Raw genomic sequence first — 13,344 nt, forward strand, 5'->3', positions numbered from 1 at the left:
CACACGTTAAGCACCCTTCCCTCCGATAACTTGTGTCTAAATTTGGGTCCAATTCAAATGCTAACATTATTAACTCTCCAAATAAGAGAGATAAGTATATAGAATTCTATATTCTCAAAGTACAACAAAGAGGTAATAAGTTTTCTTCTCTATTCTCTCTCATTTTTATCATATTGTCTTTTCAAAGTGTTGTTCATCATACTTACAATAATGGAGAACTTGGAGCATGAGACCTAGAATGCAATACCTAGAACTATATATATTCATGTGTAATTTTATGCAAACATAATTTTGAAGATCGATCATTATAATTATACATAATGGAAATGTTTAGTAAATAACCTATCTCTATATAACTTACAGATCCTAACCTACATAGGATTTAAAATATGTACTAGTGTTACATTGGCCGCCAATACCTCTTCTCCTTTAAAGTGGAAAAGCATGTGTTGCACTCTACTGTGCAGTGCAAATTTCGCCTCTAAAAAAAAGACAAAACAAAGTTTCGTTTATGTTAGGGATGAAATTGATTGGAATTGCACCACATATTATCTTAGCTGTTCAAATTTGAATTATATTATAAAAAATACTATTTCATTTTTAGTACACAAAAAATTTAACAAAAATTTGACACGTGTTTTAATCTTTATGAAATTTAATTTAAAAAAATTAAATAAAAAAGCTGAAAAGCAGCAACTAATTAATCTCACTCATGGACCCACATCAATTTGGTCCCAATAATAGGCCAACCAATGAAGTCTAGCCCTGCTGTAGTATTCTTTGGGCCTTAACCCGGGCTGAAGCCCAATCTCCAATTGTGAGTTCCACAAATACCCTTTAATGTTGTTGCCCTCAAACAAACAAACCTGTGCTAAGTGCTAAACCAAGCGACGACGACGGTGGAAGTCGTATCGTGTTCTCCTCCATTCACTGTAAGCCTCTTTCTCTTTCTCTCTCTACACTTTTCTTTGTTTTTTTTCTTTTTATTCTAAACGCAATGCAATTACGAACCAAAATCTTAAGCCATGCAGATCTCTTCTCACCTTCTTCTTGTGCATCTCTCTCTCTCTCTCTCTTTCTCTCTCTCTGGGGTCCATATTCCATGTGGGACCCAAGTACTTCTTCTATCTGAGTATTTTTGGTGATGACCCAGTTGGACCCTTGTGTTCAATTTGCCAAAGTTTGTATCTTTTTTTATGGGGTGAGGGTGGTTTTGTGTGATTCACTGTTTTTCTATGTGTTGTTGGTGTGATGAGGAAATTCTTCATGATGGGGTTTGCGTTTTTGAGCCAAAATGGTGTTGCTTGTAATGCAATTGATCCTTGGAGATGATTGTTAAAGTGTTCTTGGAGTGAGTTGCATGGACTCCAATGAAATGGGAAGGAAGGGTTGTTGTCTTGAGCTTGAGCTTTGAGGAAGAATATGCTGTTTGTACTTTTGAGGTTGTGTCTTCAGTTGTTCTTGGCTTTGTGGAAGTTAAGGTTCAAGGGGATTGGGGAATTGTAATTTGTGATTCAGAAGATTGAAATGAGATAAAAATGTGAAATTATTGGAATTCTGGACTAGCAGTTGATAGGTAATATGAAGGAGTAGGGTTTTCCTTTTAAGTTGAAGAATCATGTTAAGTTCAAGGAACACTCAATAGATGAGGCTTAAGAGAACTGTTTTTATAATTTCATGAGCAAATGGATGAACTTTCTATCTGTATACTTGTTGAGTGGAACTCAGACAGTTTGGAACTATTTATTAGAAACTTCTCTAGTTTTCCTCTTTTTGTATCAGAATGATGCCTCCCGTGGTTTGAAAATTCATAGTTGTCAATATCTGGTAGTGAAGCTTAGCTGCCAATCCCAAAAACCCTATAGCAAGATATCACGTGGCGGGATGATCGCCATTCAGGATTTCTTTATATAGATTTCTATGTACATATAAATGCTCAAAAGTTAAAATGTTAGCCAAATTCATGACATATTCATAATTAACAATAAAAAGTCATTGGTCTTGGGCAAAAGATGCAAGTGAATAACAATAGATGTCAAGGAAACAAACACAATTCATCAGGTATATTCATATTTCAATTGTATGACATCTTAAACATTCAATAAAGAGTGAGGGTGGGTGTCACACAAAGAAAAGAACAAAGGAGGTTGAGGGTTCAGAACAAAGGTGAGTGTTCACAAAATGTGGGTGAGTGTTGCTGGAAATATTGCATGAGATGGCCGGGTGGGTGTTGGTCGCACAGTATGTTACACACTAGATACAACAATGGAAAACTACATATTGTTAAGGATTTTTTAAATTCTTAAGAGGGTGGAGATCTCAGCTTTGCTTCTAACCGTTTGCCTAAAAAAATGTTGTTTTGAGGCAAAAATGTCTGTTTTTTAAAAGCCTTGCCCTAGTGCCTCTATGGCCACAATTGCAGCTTCTATAGCTGTTATTCAAAAACACACATTACATTTTGTAGCCCACTCTGCTATAGTACCACTATAGCATGTATTGATAATTATTGGTTAAATGAATTTGAAGTGCTTTGAGTTTGTGTAACTCTCGGTACAGATAGTTTTAGATGTTTTTCTTGGATATAATCTTCTCATGAAGGAGTAGTGTGGAACTGTGGATGGTGAACCTGAAGTCAGAAGCTAATCGTTTGTACCCCATGATATTGCCTTGTAACCAATTCAATTATGTATTTTATTTATGGTCACTTGTTATTCAATACCAACATACATCATGCATGCTCAACCAAATATTGTAAATTTTTTTCAGCATATTTCTTTTCATGGAATTGTTTCTATACCACACTCTATTTCCTGTGACATTATTTTTTGAGAATGAATCTCAAGCCCTTTAGACTTTTGGGAAAAGCAATAAATGATGATCCTTTGGCTTCCTTTTGCTTGTAATCTTTCACATCTGTTACTTGTCAACTAACTGCATTAATATTGTGTTTCATCAGATATCCTGTGGGAATTTTCCTACAAAATGCTGTTCATACAAGGAAAGAGAATTTTGTAACTCAATGAAGCGTGAATAGATGGCAGTCAAAGTTGAGGCTTATCCTTTACTTCCTTTAAATTGTAGGAAGGATCAATCCCTAAAATCTGCTGTATAAATTCTTCTTTTTCCTGGTAAAGAAAATTTATCTTGAATTTATATTAGTTGTCTAGATCTGTGAGCAGTGGAAAATAAGAAAAACTAGTTTGATGTCATTCCTTTATGGGTTGAAAATTGTTGAATTCTGTCAAGTTTCACTTTTGGACATCCTTTAAATTATTCCAATTGCATAGTAATTATTTTGCTGTGTAAGTTTCAACATGATATGTATTTGACCAGGTTGCATATGGGTTAATAAGTTGGGACTTCTAATCCTTACGATTTGTAGGCTATATGTCTTTGATTTGTTGGTGAAATTTCATACCTTCTTCCGTCTTTTTTCTTTTTAGTACTTGGCAGTACTAATGTACTATCCAAGGTCATTGCATTGCTCTTTTTTCTATACCAAACATTTGAGATTTTTATAACTTATGTCTCTTCTTTCTTGGATGTTGATTTTCAGTCATAGTAATGGAAGTAGGAGCAGTGGACCCTTACACAACTAATCCAGGTCCAATTGATGGTTCAGTTCTGTATGACCAAGACAAGCATGTCTCTACAGCAGTTTGGGATGGACAGGTGCAGTTTGTTGGCTTACAAGCTCCTCTGTTTCATCTTTAATTTCATTTTCTTTTCTGAAAATTCTTGTCAATAGCTTGGTTTTTACATAATTGTTCTCTTGTTAATGCATTAACAGGAGCGTGGTGCCCTCAGATGTCACGAACACACTTCAAAGCTCGATCAGTGGACACTTACTCATAAACAGATTGAATTGGTAGAGAAGGCTGGATTTGGATACTTAAGGTCAATCCCTGCTATTAGTTTAGACAATCCACTAATCTCTGCTCTAGTTGAAAGGTGGAGAAGAGAAACAAATACATTTCACTTGAATGTTGGTGAAATGACAGTAACCCTTAAAGATGTTGCTCTCTTACTTGGGCTGGCAATTGATGGAGAACCTGTAATAGGTATTACATATACCACATGCAGTTCTGTTTGTGAAAAGTATCTAGGAAGAGCACCAGAATCTGGTTACACAAGTGGTGGAATGGTGAAGCTAAGTTGGTTGAAGGAATTTTTTTCTCGCTGTCCTGAAGATGCTCCGATTGAAGTAATAGAGCAACATACTCGCGCTTATCTTCTTTATCTTGTAGGTAGCACCATATTCTCCACCACTACAGGAAATAAAGTCCCTGTAATGTATTTGCCATTATTTGAGAATTTTGATAGATGTGGGCAATATGCCTGGGGTTCAGCAGCATTGGCATTCTTGTATAGAGCACTGGGCAATGCCTCGCTAAAAACTCAAAGCACCATTAGTGGCTGTTTAACACTACTACAGGTAATTTATTTAAATGTTCTCCTTGCATTAACACCTCCATCTTTATCAGTTTCTTTCAAACTGCAGTTTTCATTTCTTCAACATGTTGATTTAATTGGTTATTATGCATTTGCAGTGTTGGAGTTACTTTCACCTAAATATTGGGCGACCAAAGCTCAATCTTGATCTGATGCATGATCGATTTCCCTTTGTGCTTAGATGGAAAGGAAAACAAAGTGGCCCAACTGCAAATCGAGATGTAGTTTTTTATCGGAAGGCTTTGGATTCCCTAAAACCATGTGATGTAAGTCTTATTTTCATTTGTACGTTTAATGCTGATCTGGTGATATTCTGATATATTTTAAGAATAGAATCCAATTTTACTATCATGAATGTAAAGGTGGAGTGGCTCCCCTACCGAAATATGGACAGTATGGTAATTCCAGATCATATCAAAAGTACTTTAATTCTTGGGAGGTCAAAGACAATGTTGATATGCTTTGACAAGGCAGAAAGACATCTTCCAAATCGATGCTTAAGGCAATATGGCATGCTTCAATCGATTCCAGATGATGTGGAGCGTTGGGAAAGGAAGAGTAGAGGAGTTGATGGGGGGGTTGACTTGTCAGGGAAAATGGAATCAGAGCTTACTGAATGGATGGACCGGCAGCTGCATATTGTTGATGGGGATGAGGGTGTAGATGAAAGTGAGTATATGGAATGGTATTTGAGAATTACTCGGAAGTTCATAGGGAGGCCTATTTCTCTGTCATCTGAGTTCCAGAGAACGGTAAGGATATGTTTCATGAATTTAATTTTAATTCTTATAGCAATTATAGATTAAGTTTGAAATGCTTTTTAAAGAAAATAAACAAATGTTTGCAGAATGCTGGTCTGAGGGATATTGCACACATAGCAGATACCTTCTCAACAAAAGGACTAGATCCACAACAAATTGAATCAATATCTAGAATAAGATTCATTGCCCATGAATGTTTGAGGGACCAAATTGGTGGTCCGGTCATAGCATCGGGAAACCCCCAAGTTGAACTAGGAAAGAGAGTAAGAGGAAAGGAAAGGGTAAGAAGAAAAGGAGGAGCAGGTAAGCGAATGCGGAAGGATGGTGTGGTTCAATATAATGCTGTTAGTGAGGATGATCAACCTCAATACTATGGCACTGCTATTGAGATTGGCCAATTACATCTAAGTCACATTGAAAGGGAGATGGAACATGCACAATTATGTACTGTCGACAATGCAGTCAATGCAGTTACTGCCGTTCAGTTGATTCATGCAGATGCTGATGGTGAGAATCTGCAGCTCTGTGATACACCCCTTGAGGTTGATCAATCAGAGTTAGGCTATGCAGCTGGTGAAGAAACTAATGAGGAGCCGGATGATGTAGCTGCTGAGTTTAGACACGAAGAACTAAAGCACAGTGCATGTGAAGAAATAAAGCAAGAGCTTAACCATGTTACTGGGGAGGAAAATATTGAGGAACTGAATGCAGCCAATGAGATTCAGGATGTTCAACATTCTGATCATATGGTGATTGATAGTTCACAGCTTTGTGATGTTAGTCACGAGATCAACAATGTAACGCTTCCAGATGCCGCTGCAGAAGTGAATCACACACAATTAGGCGACTCAAGTGTGCTCAACCCACAACAAAGCAATTCAACTGACAATATTGTTAATTCTCAACTTTCTCACATTAACACTGAAAGTGAACCACCCTCTGCTAAAGCAGCAATGGAAGTATCTCAACATTCTTCTATTGAAAGTCATGAGGATATTTCACAAAAAGGTGATTGTAGTGTTGCTGTATAGAGGAATAGCTTACACTATTGTAGAGAAGCAAAATTTTTTAGGCTGACTCAATTTGAAGATGTGATCTTGCCATGTATATTTATATTCATTTTTTGATGCATAGCTTGCATTTCCTTCTATGCCATTGAATTAAGGTGGATGACATGCAACTTAATTGCTCAGGCATCCCCAATACCATACTAGAACATATCATCATGCATCTACCAGTAGAATTTTCTTTGATAATCTTCCTTGGATTTCAAAAGGAAGAATTTTCTCGTACTAAATATAGGAAAAATTTTCGATTTATCTTTGTCATTCTTTTCTAAGTATGTAGCTTTTACAAACAAGTTCAATAAGAAGCTAACATAGGAAAGATTTAGGGTGCGTTCGAAATAGTTCATGATAAGATCATAAAAATAACCCCATTTTCATAAATTCTTTCTTTTAATTTATATTAATAATTTTAGTATAGCTTATCTAAATAATTTTTTTTAATTTATGTTAATAAATTTTATAATAAAATTTATGCTGTAAGCCTTTATATTATAAGAGATTATTAAATAAGTATTTAATTAGGCTGATTATTTAAATATACTTTAGTTTATACAAAGTAAGTTACTATATTTTATTTTTAATCTATAGTTTGATGGTGAGTAAGATATGAAAGTTTATGATATTTGCTTATTTAATTGCATTCTTGCATTCATTAGTTCAAAATTTATCTTACAAGAGAAGTTGAGTTAAAAAGTAGAATAAGATAGAAAATTTTGTCTTTTCACTCTTACATTGCATTATACAACTTTGTAACTATAGATGGGTCAATAAAATATGAAAGTTTATGATATTTGCTTATTTAATTGCATTCGTTAGTCCAAAAGTTATCCTACAAGAGTTGAGTTAAAAAGAAGCAGACTAAGATAGAAAATTGTCTTTTCACTCTTACATTACATTATCTAACTTTGTTACCAATTTCTTATGAGACTACCTTGAAAAGATAGATAAAAATTAAAAGTATACAAAAATATAAAAATTATAGTAGTCCGTCTTAAATAGTGGCGTAGAGCAGTCGACTCAAAATATGCTATAGCGAGACAGCGGAATGACTATTATTTTAGACATTTTATATATATATCCAATAAAAATTAAGGTACATATATATGTTAAAAAATATAAAATTAAGACTCAAATTAAAGACATGCAATATTAATGATTAAAAACAAAATTTTAAGAACATAACACATTTCAAATGTTAATAATAAGTAACAACAATATATAGAAATCAAATAAATTTAAGTTTCTTATACTTAGATGTTTCAAAATACTAAGTACTTAATTTAAATACAAATACTTTAATAGTTATCACTATCTTTATCTCCAAGATCCGGTAGGTCTTTTTTATTTTTACTGTCATCATTACTTTTGTAGAAGACTTCTTCTTCCTCTTCTTTTTCTTTAGAGTCTTAATCATTAGATCCTTCTTCTTCTTACATAATTTCTTTTCTTCTTCTTTAAGATTTAGAGAAAGAAGCAATTGTAGTTGTTTTGAGTTTTGATTTAGCTTGTCGTCTAGTGTAAGTTATAGGCTCACTAGCCCTAATTGCATTGGCAATAGCTCCCCAACTCAAGTTATCATTATCAAACACTAATTCATTTACAACATCTTCATCATCTCCAACAATTCTTTGTAACAACCAATCATTACTATCATCAATATCTTTTTAGGATCCACCACGTCAAAACATGCAAAACATTCATTAAAAACTTGATTATATTTAATAAAAATCAAGTCTTGCAACCTTTGATTCTCAAGTCTGCTTATCTTTTAGAATGGATCTATTTTACTATAAAAAATATATTAGTTTTTCACTTTCAATATTAGATCAAGAACTTTAAATTGAAGTTACTTGACATTTACTTATGTGCTCAAAAGTATTCTAATTTCGTTCACATCCAAATACAAGTCAAACTCAACATTGTAACGATAATATCTTGAAAATGTGGCATACGTACTTCATTATTTTTCCATCATTCAATTGCAAGTTATGCAATAACTAATTAGCCCTTTGTATTTTATTTACATAATTATATTACAATGAAAAATTAAACAAATCTTTTACTAGGAGCCATTGTAGCCCCTTGTCTTTTAGCTCCACTAAAATCAAAGAGACCTTAAGTTATTCTATATGTTGACAATTAAACTAGAGCATTGTTTATATCATCTTCATTTATACATAGTCTCTTAATACATTTATATAGGCCTTCCACAACTTAAAGATCATTTTCAATTTATTTATTGCTATAAAAAAAATTAAGGATTCAGATAATGACCTGTAACATGCAATGGATGATGAAGTTGGCTTCTTATCTTTTATCAATTATAGAAAAAATCTCTTTATATTTGTTTACATTTCCTTTGAATGCATTTTGATTGCTTTCTTTAACTCTACCAATTGCCTCATATATATATATACAACCCATTGTAGGCTTTCTTTCATTATCAACAAGCTTCAAAACTTACATTAGTGGCCCCATATCCTTAAGACTGAAAACCACTTCATTCCAAAAAGAAGGCATAAGTACAATGTCTGTTACCCTTTATTCCTTTAGCTTCTTTGGCTGTTTTGAACTTTAACCACTTATCAGAAGTGAACATTTTTCTAATGTTGTTTTTTAATTATGCAACCTTTGTAATGTGAGGAATATTGTGGCAAATCTTGTCACTCTATATATATAACTAATTCAGCTTTATTTGTAAACCTCCTCGTAATATTCAAAGTCAATGAATGATTATAAATAAAACCCATAAGAATAACTTGTCTATGGATTGTTCTCTTAACTTTTGGTATTTTTTCGATGTCTTATAACATAAAATCAATACAGTTTATAGCACATGAAGTCACCTAAAATTGAATTACATAGTCTTAAATTAGAAATTAACATATTTGAATACAAACTGTTTAAATGATATTACTTGAGTGTTAAAAATAATTCTTACCGGCTAACACGTAATTACTTCTATTGTCAATAACTAACACAATATTTTTCTCTCCAATCTCTTTAACAAAACTAACCAAGAGCTTATACAACTTTTCTCTGATTTTCATATAAGCAGATCTATCGATGCTCTTCAAAAACATAGAACCAATTGGACAATTTACTAAGAAATTGATTTATTCTAATTTTTTTTATCCGTCCACGCATCTAACATAATTGAACATCCACACTTTTCTTTTTCTTCTTCACGACTTTTCAACATTTCCTTTGTATACTCTAACTCTTTTTTAAGAAGGGAAACTTTACACTTGTGATAACTAGGATGCTTTAGGTGTTGACCATAGTTTCCAATAGCTTTAACCATTAATTTGAAATTTTTTGAGTGCACAACATTGAAAGCAATTCCATTCCTACAAGCTCTATGTAGTGAATTATTTTTGCTCTTGTCTCCTTGACACAAGCATAATTTATACTTCTTTGTCTTTTCGCCTTTGCTAATTTGATGCTTATTTCTCAACTCTTCAACCACAATAAATCCAAGGGACCCTTAACATTTTTTTCCTTTTTTGGTGGCAGTACAACCACTAACATAAGGTGATGCAACACTTAAGGTTGCAAATCTTTTTCCACTTCGAATATTTTGAATTTCTTGCACCTTTTCTTCCTCATCATCATTTTCATAAAGCTAAAGTAAATATATCTCTTTTTAGCTTTCTTCTTCTCATGAGCTGCTATTAGTATTTCTTTTATTTCTTTAGGAATCATTGGGTAGTTATCAACATCTCCCTTCACTCCTATCTAGTGTCTTTTTGCTTGAGTAATACCACTGGTGGTTGTTTTTCCACAAAGTCACAAGTAATACTTTTTATTATTTATGTCTTTCAAACTGTTCTATTGTCAACCTATATCCAAATTATTTTTCAAAGGCTTCACTAATGCATAAATGAAATTGAAACAAAGGCGGTTCCTTGTGATTGATTGGCAAGATTAGCCATTGCTTCTACTTTAAGCTTTAAATTTTGAAACAAAATAGAGTATGAGAATCAAAACTGAGAAGGAGATAAAAAAATAGAACAAAAATAGAAAAAATATTTGATCATTGAAAAATGTGCAATTCGCCAAAGATGTAGAAGATAATTGAAAAATGTCTGGGTGACATAGGAAGCTTTGTTGACCTTGAAGAAGATGACTAAAGATGAAGAAAATGATTCAAAAGAATTTGGGTCACGTTGGAGGCTTTACTAGAGATGAAGAAGATGACTGGAGAACGTCTCAATTTGTTAGATGTCTTGCTAGAGATGAAGGCTACACTCCAACAATTGAAACGTAGAGAACAAAGATGAAATGAAAAGAGAAATGAGAGGAGAACTGAGAGGAAAGATGAGAGGAGTTGAGAGGCTAGGGCTCAGGAGAGGGAGGGAGAAGATTTAGAAAATAAGGTGGTGAAATTTCAAGATTACGCCCTTCAAAGTGCTCAACATTAAAAAAAAGGAAAAATTTAAAATTTTCAAAGAGGAGAGCATAACAGTCGTGACAACTGTGATTTCCATCATTTTTTGCCATTATTTGTGACACGATAGTGACAACATTGAATCGTGATGCTATTAGGTCACCTTAGAGGGGTTGCACTGCAATTATGGCCACTATGACCACTATTAATAATTATGGCATAAACTAAAATAAAAAACTTAAACTAAAAATTTATGAAAATATTAGAATTGGAAATAAATTTAAACTTAACATGTAGTATTATTTTACAAACAAGTTTCAGCCCTTGCATCCCTTCCAATTGGATGAATAAATATTTTTATGCTAGAGAAGAAAGTTCTAATTGATAACATTATGGGGTAAAGGAATGTCAATGCTGCCATCTACAACATCTTAAACTAAGATAAAATTATGAAGTAAAGGAATGCCAATAAAAAAAAGGTATCTTAATAAATAGCTTATGATTTTTATAAGTTTTTACATTTATTTCAATAAATTTTTAAGTAAAAATTATTAAAATAAGTTTTTTAAATGTATTTTTTAAAACAATATGATTAAATTTATTTATAAAATTAAAAATAATAAAAGTTTATTGAATACTAGTTTAATTGAGTCATTTATCTAAATTCACTTTAAATATATATTTAAATAATTATATGGTGATAATTTATTTTTTTGAAGTTTTTATTCATGTAATATAATCTCTAAATAAATAAAAGGTACTTGTTACTGTATTCATGAACTTAGAAAGGACATAATATATCTTCTCTAAATTGATGGTTATGATTTCTCTAATATTTTAAAAATTAAATGATATTTATGTCTTTTTTAAATAAATTACCAACTTCACTGTCTATTTATATATAATTAAAGTGATAATCATTCTATATGTGAGAAGGCATAAAATGTCCTCTTAGTTTATAAGACACTGCTTAAATTACCATTTGAAACTTACTAATTATAAATTATTTTAAAATTTTAAATATATTTTAATATAACTATTAATTTAATAAATTTTTATTCTTAAACTTTATCATTTTTTTACTTGTTTCTTTAAGATGATCATTACCCTTCATATGTTATAAGTTATTCCTTCTCCTATGGTTAGCAAAATAAAGGCTGATTAGATAGCTTATCGTGTTTTTAAATTTTGGAACTGATTTATTATAAAAAATAATTCATCCTCTATTAAAATAAAATAAAATATTCTCTCATTAAAAAAAAACATACAACATAACTTTTTTTTTCTTTAGTCAAGGAGGCTAAAAGCCTAACAACAAACAAAAGTTAGGGGACTCCTCTAGGAGTCAAACTACCAATGGCTTCAAGACTTAAGTAAAGGTACAAAGATAAATGAGCTTCTTTAAAAACATGAAAATGCACAGCTCCTCCTTTAATCCTAATTTGAATAACTTGTCAACACAACAGTTAACTTCTCTACAAATGTAAGTAAATTTTACAAATTGAATAGATTTCAACAATTTCCTAATCCTATTGATCAAAGCATATGGAGGTTGGAATCAAATTTGAACATTAATAATTAGAGAGATATCCTCTTTTGAATCACTTTCAATCCACATCATGTGGAAAGTCTTATGCAATACCAGTTGAACTTCCAACAAAATACTTCAATTGTTGAGTAGTAACTAGCTATGATGTGGCAATTCGTTACAAGTCCTCAGTATGTAGCAGTTCCCTTTGCAATGGAAACAACCTTATCCACATTAAGTTTGACCTGACCAGATCATGAATGAATCTATTTTATGTGATGCTTATCAGAAACCAGCCTAGAGATGTTTTTGGAATTGTTCCTATAGCAAGATCATAATATATTTTTTGAACCAAACTATTAGGTTGGACTGAGTAATTTTGAAAGATGAGAGCATTCCTGTCTTTCCTAATATGCCAAACAATCATATCAAAACATCTATTCAAGCCATTAATCTTATTAAAAGCAAAGGATGATAAATTCAACATGAACCAATCAGATAATCCATTACTAAAAAAATGAACAATTTGGCTAGACAAAATAAAATGATACCAAACATTATTGGCATAAAAATAATCCCAAATAACATATATGGTTGTTTCCAGAGCCTCACCACATCTAAGACAGGTAGAGTTGTCAGTCATTTCTCTTGTAAATCTTTTTTCATTAGTTAATAATTTATCATTAGCTAATTTCTATAAAAATTATTTTCAGAGGGCCCTCCCATTTCCAAACTAGGCTAAAAATATCATTTGTTGGAGTAGAAGGCTGTAGCTTATTAGTAATCATTTGGTAAACTGTTTTAATAAAGAACACCCTATTATTAGTTGGATACCAATAGAATAAATCTTGACACCTAGTAGTATTATGAGAACTAATCTGAGTTATACTCTGCCAAACACATTTAGGGAGCAAAGTTTTGATCTTATGCCAGTTCCAATTACCCCTATCAAAGAATAAACTAACATGAAGATCAATATCTTCATTTATAACATGTTGGACAACAACTTTGCTAAGATTACCAAATTGGGGAACCCAACTATCAACCTATAATTTAGTGGTCATTCCATCCCCTATTACCCATCTAAGTCCTTGAGAAAATAAAGGCAAGACAAAGATAAGACTCTTCCATAAAGAAAATGGTGTT

General features: G+C 32.2%; 1 protein-coding gene across 7 annotated transcripts; it reads left to right on the plus strand.

Moving 5' to 3' along the window:
- The first annotated feature begins 858 nt into the window (after positions 1-858).
- On the plus strand, positions 859-6,539 carry LOC113853921 (protein MAIN-LIKE 2). 7 transcript variants are annotated; one of them, XM_027484636.1, is made up of 7 exons: positions 859-932; positions 2,957-3,106; positions 3,557-3,672; positions 3,791-4,435; positions 4,551-4,718; positions 4,815-5,204; positions 5,300-6,539. In XM_027484636.1, the coding sequence occupies exons 3-7, from the start codon at positions 3,565-3,567 to the stop codon at positions 6,242-6,244; spliced, it is 2,256 nt and encodes a 751-aa protein (XP_027340437.1). In that variant the 5' UTR covers positions 859-932; positions 2,957-3,106; positions 3,557-3,564; the 3' UTR covers positions 6,245-6,539. The 7 variants fall into 7 exon arrangements, with proteins under 7 accessions (XP_027340437.1, XP_027340432.1, XP_027340431.1 ...); XM_027484631.1 differs by having other exon boundaries at positions 2,957-3,077; XM_027484630.1 differs by having other exon boundaries at positions 882-932; positions 2,957-3,077; positions 5,279-6,521.
- Positions 6,540-13,344: the final 6,805 nt, after the last annotated feature.

This window comes from Abrus precatorius, unplaced genomic scaffold (assembly GCF_003935025.1).
Source record: "Abrus precatorius isolate BTA unplaced genomic scaffold, Abrus_2018 Scaffold11, whole genome shotgun sequence".
NCBI lineage: Eukaryota > Viridiplantae > Streptophyta > Magnoliopsida > Fabales > Fabaceae > Abrus > Abrus precatorius.

Coding starts and splice junctions, on each gene's coding strand:
- LOC113853921 (XM_027484630.1), top strand. CDS start 3,035: ATGGCAGTCAAAGTTGAGGCTTATCCTTTACTTCCTTTAAATT. Junction 4,436..4,550: donor GCTGTTTAACACTACTACAG/GTAATTTATTTA, acceptor ATGCATTTGCAG/TGTTGGAGTTACTTTCACCT. Junction 4,719..4,814: donor ATTCCCTAAAACCATGTGAT/GTAAGTCTTATT, acceptor ATGAATGTAAAG/GTGGAGTGGCTCCCCTACCG.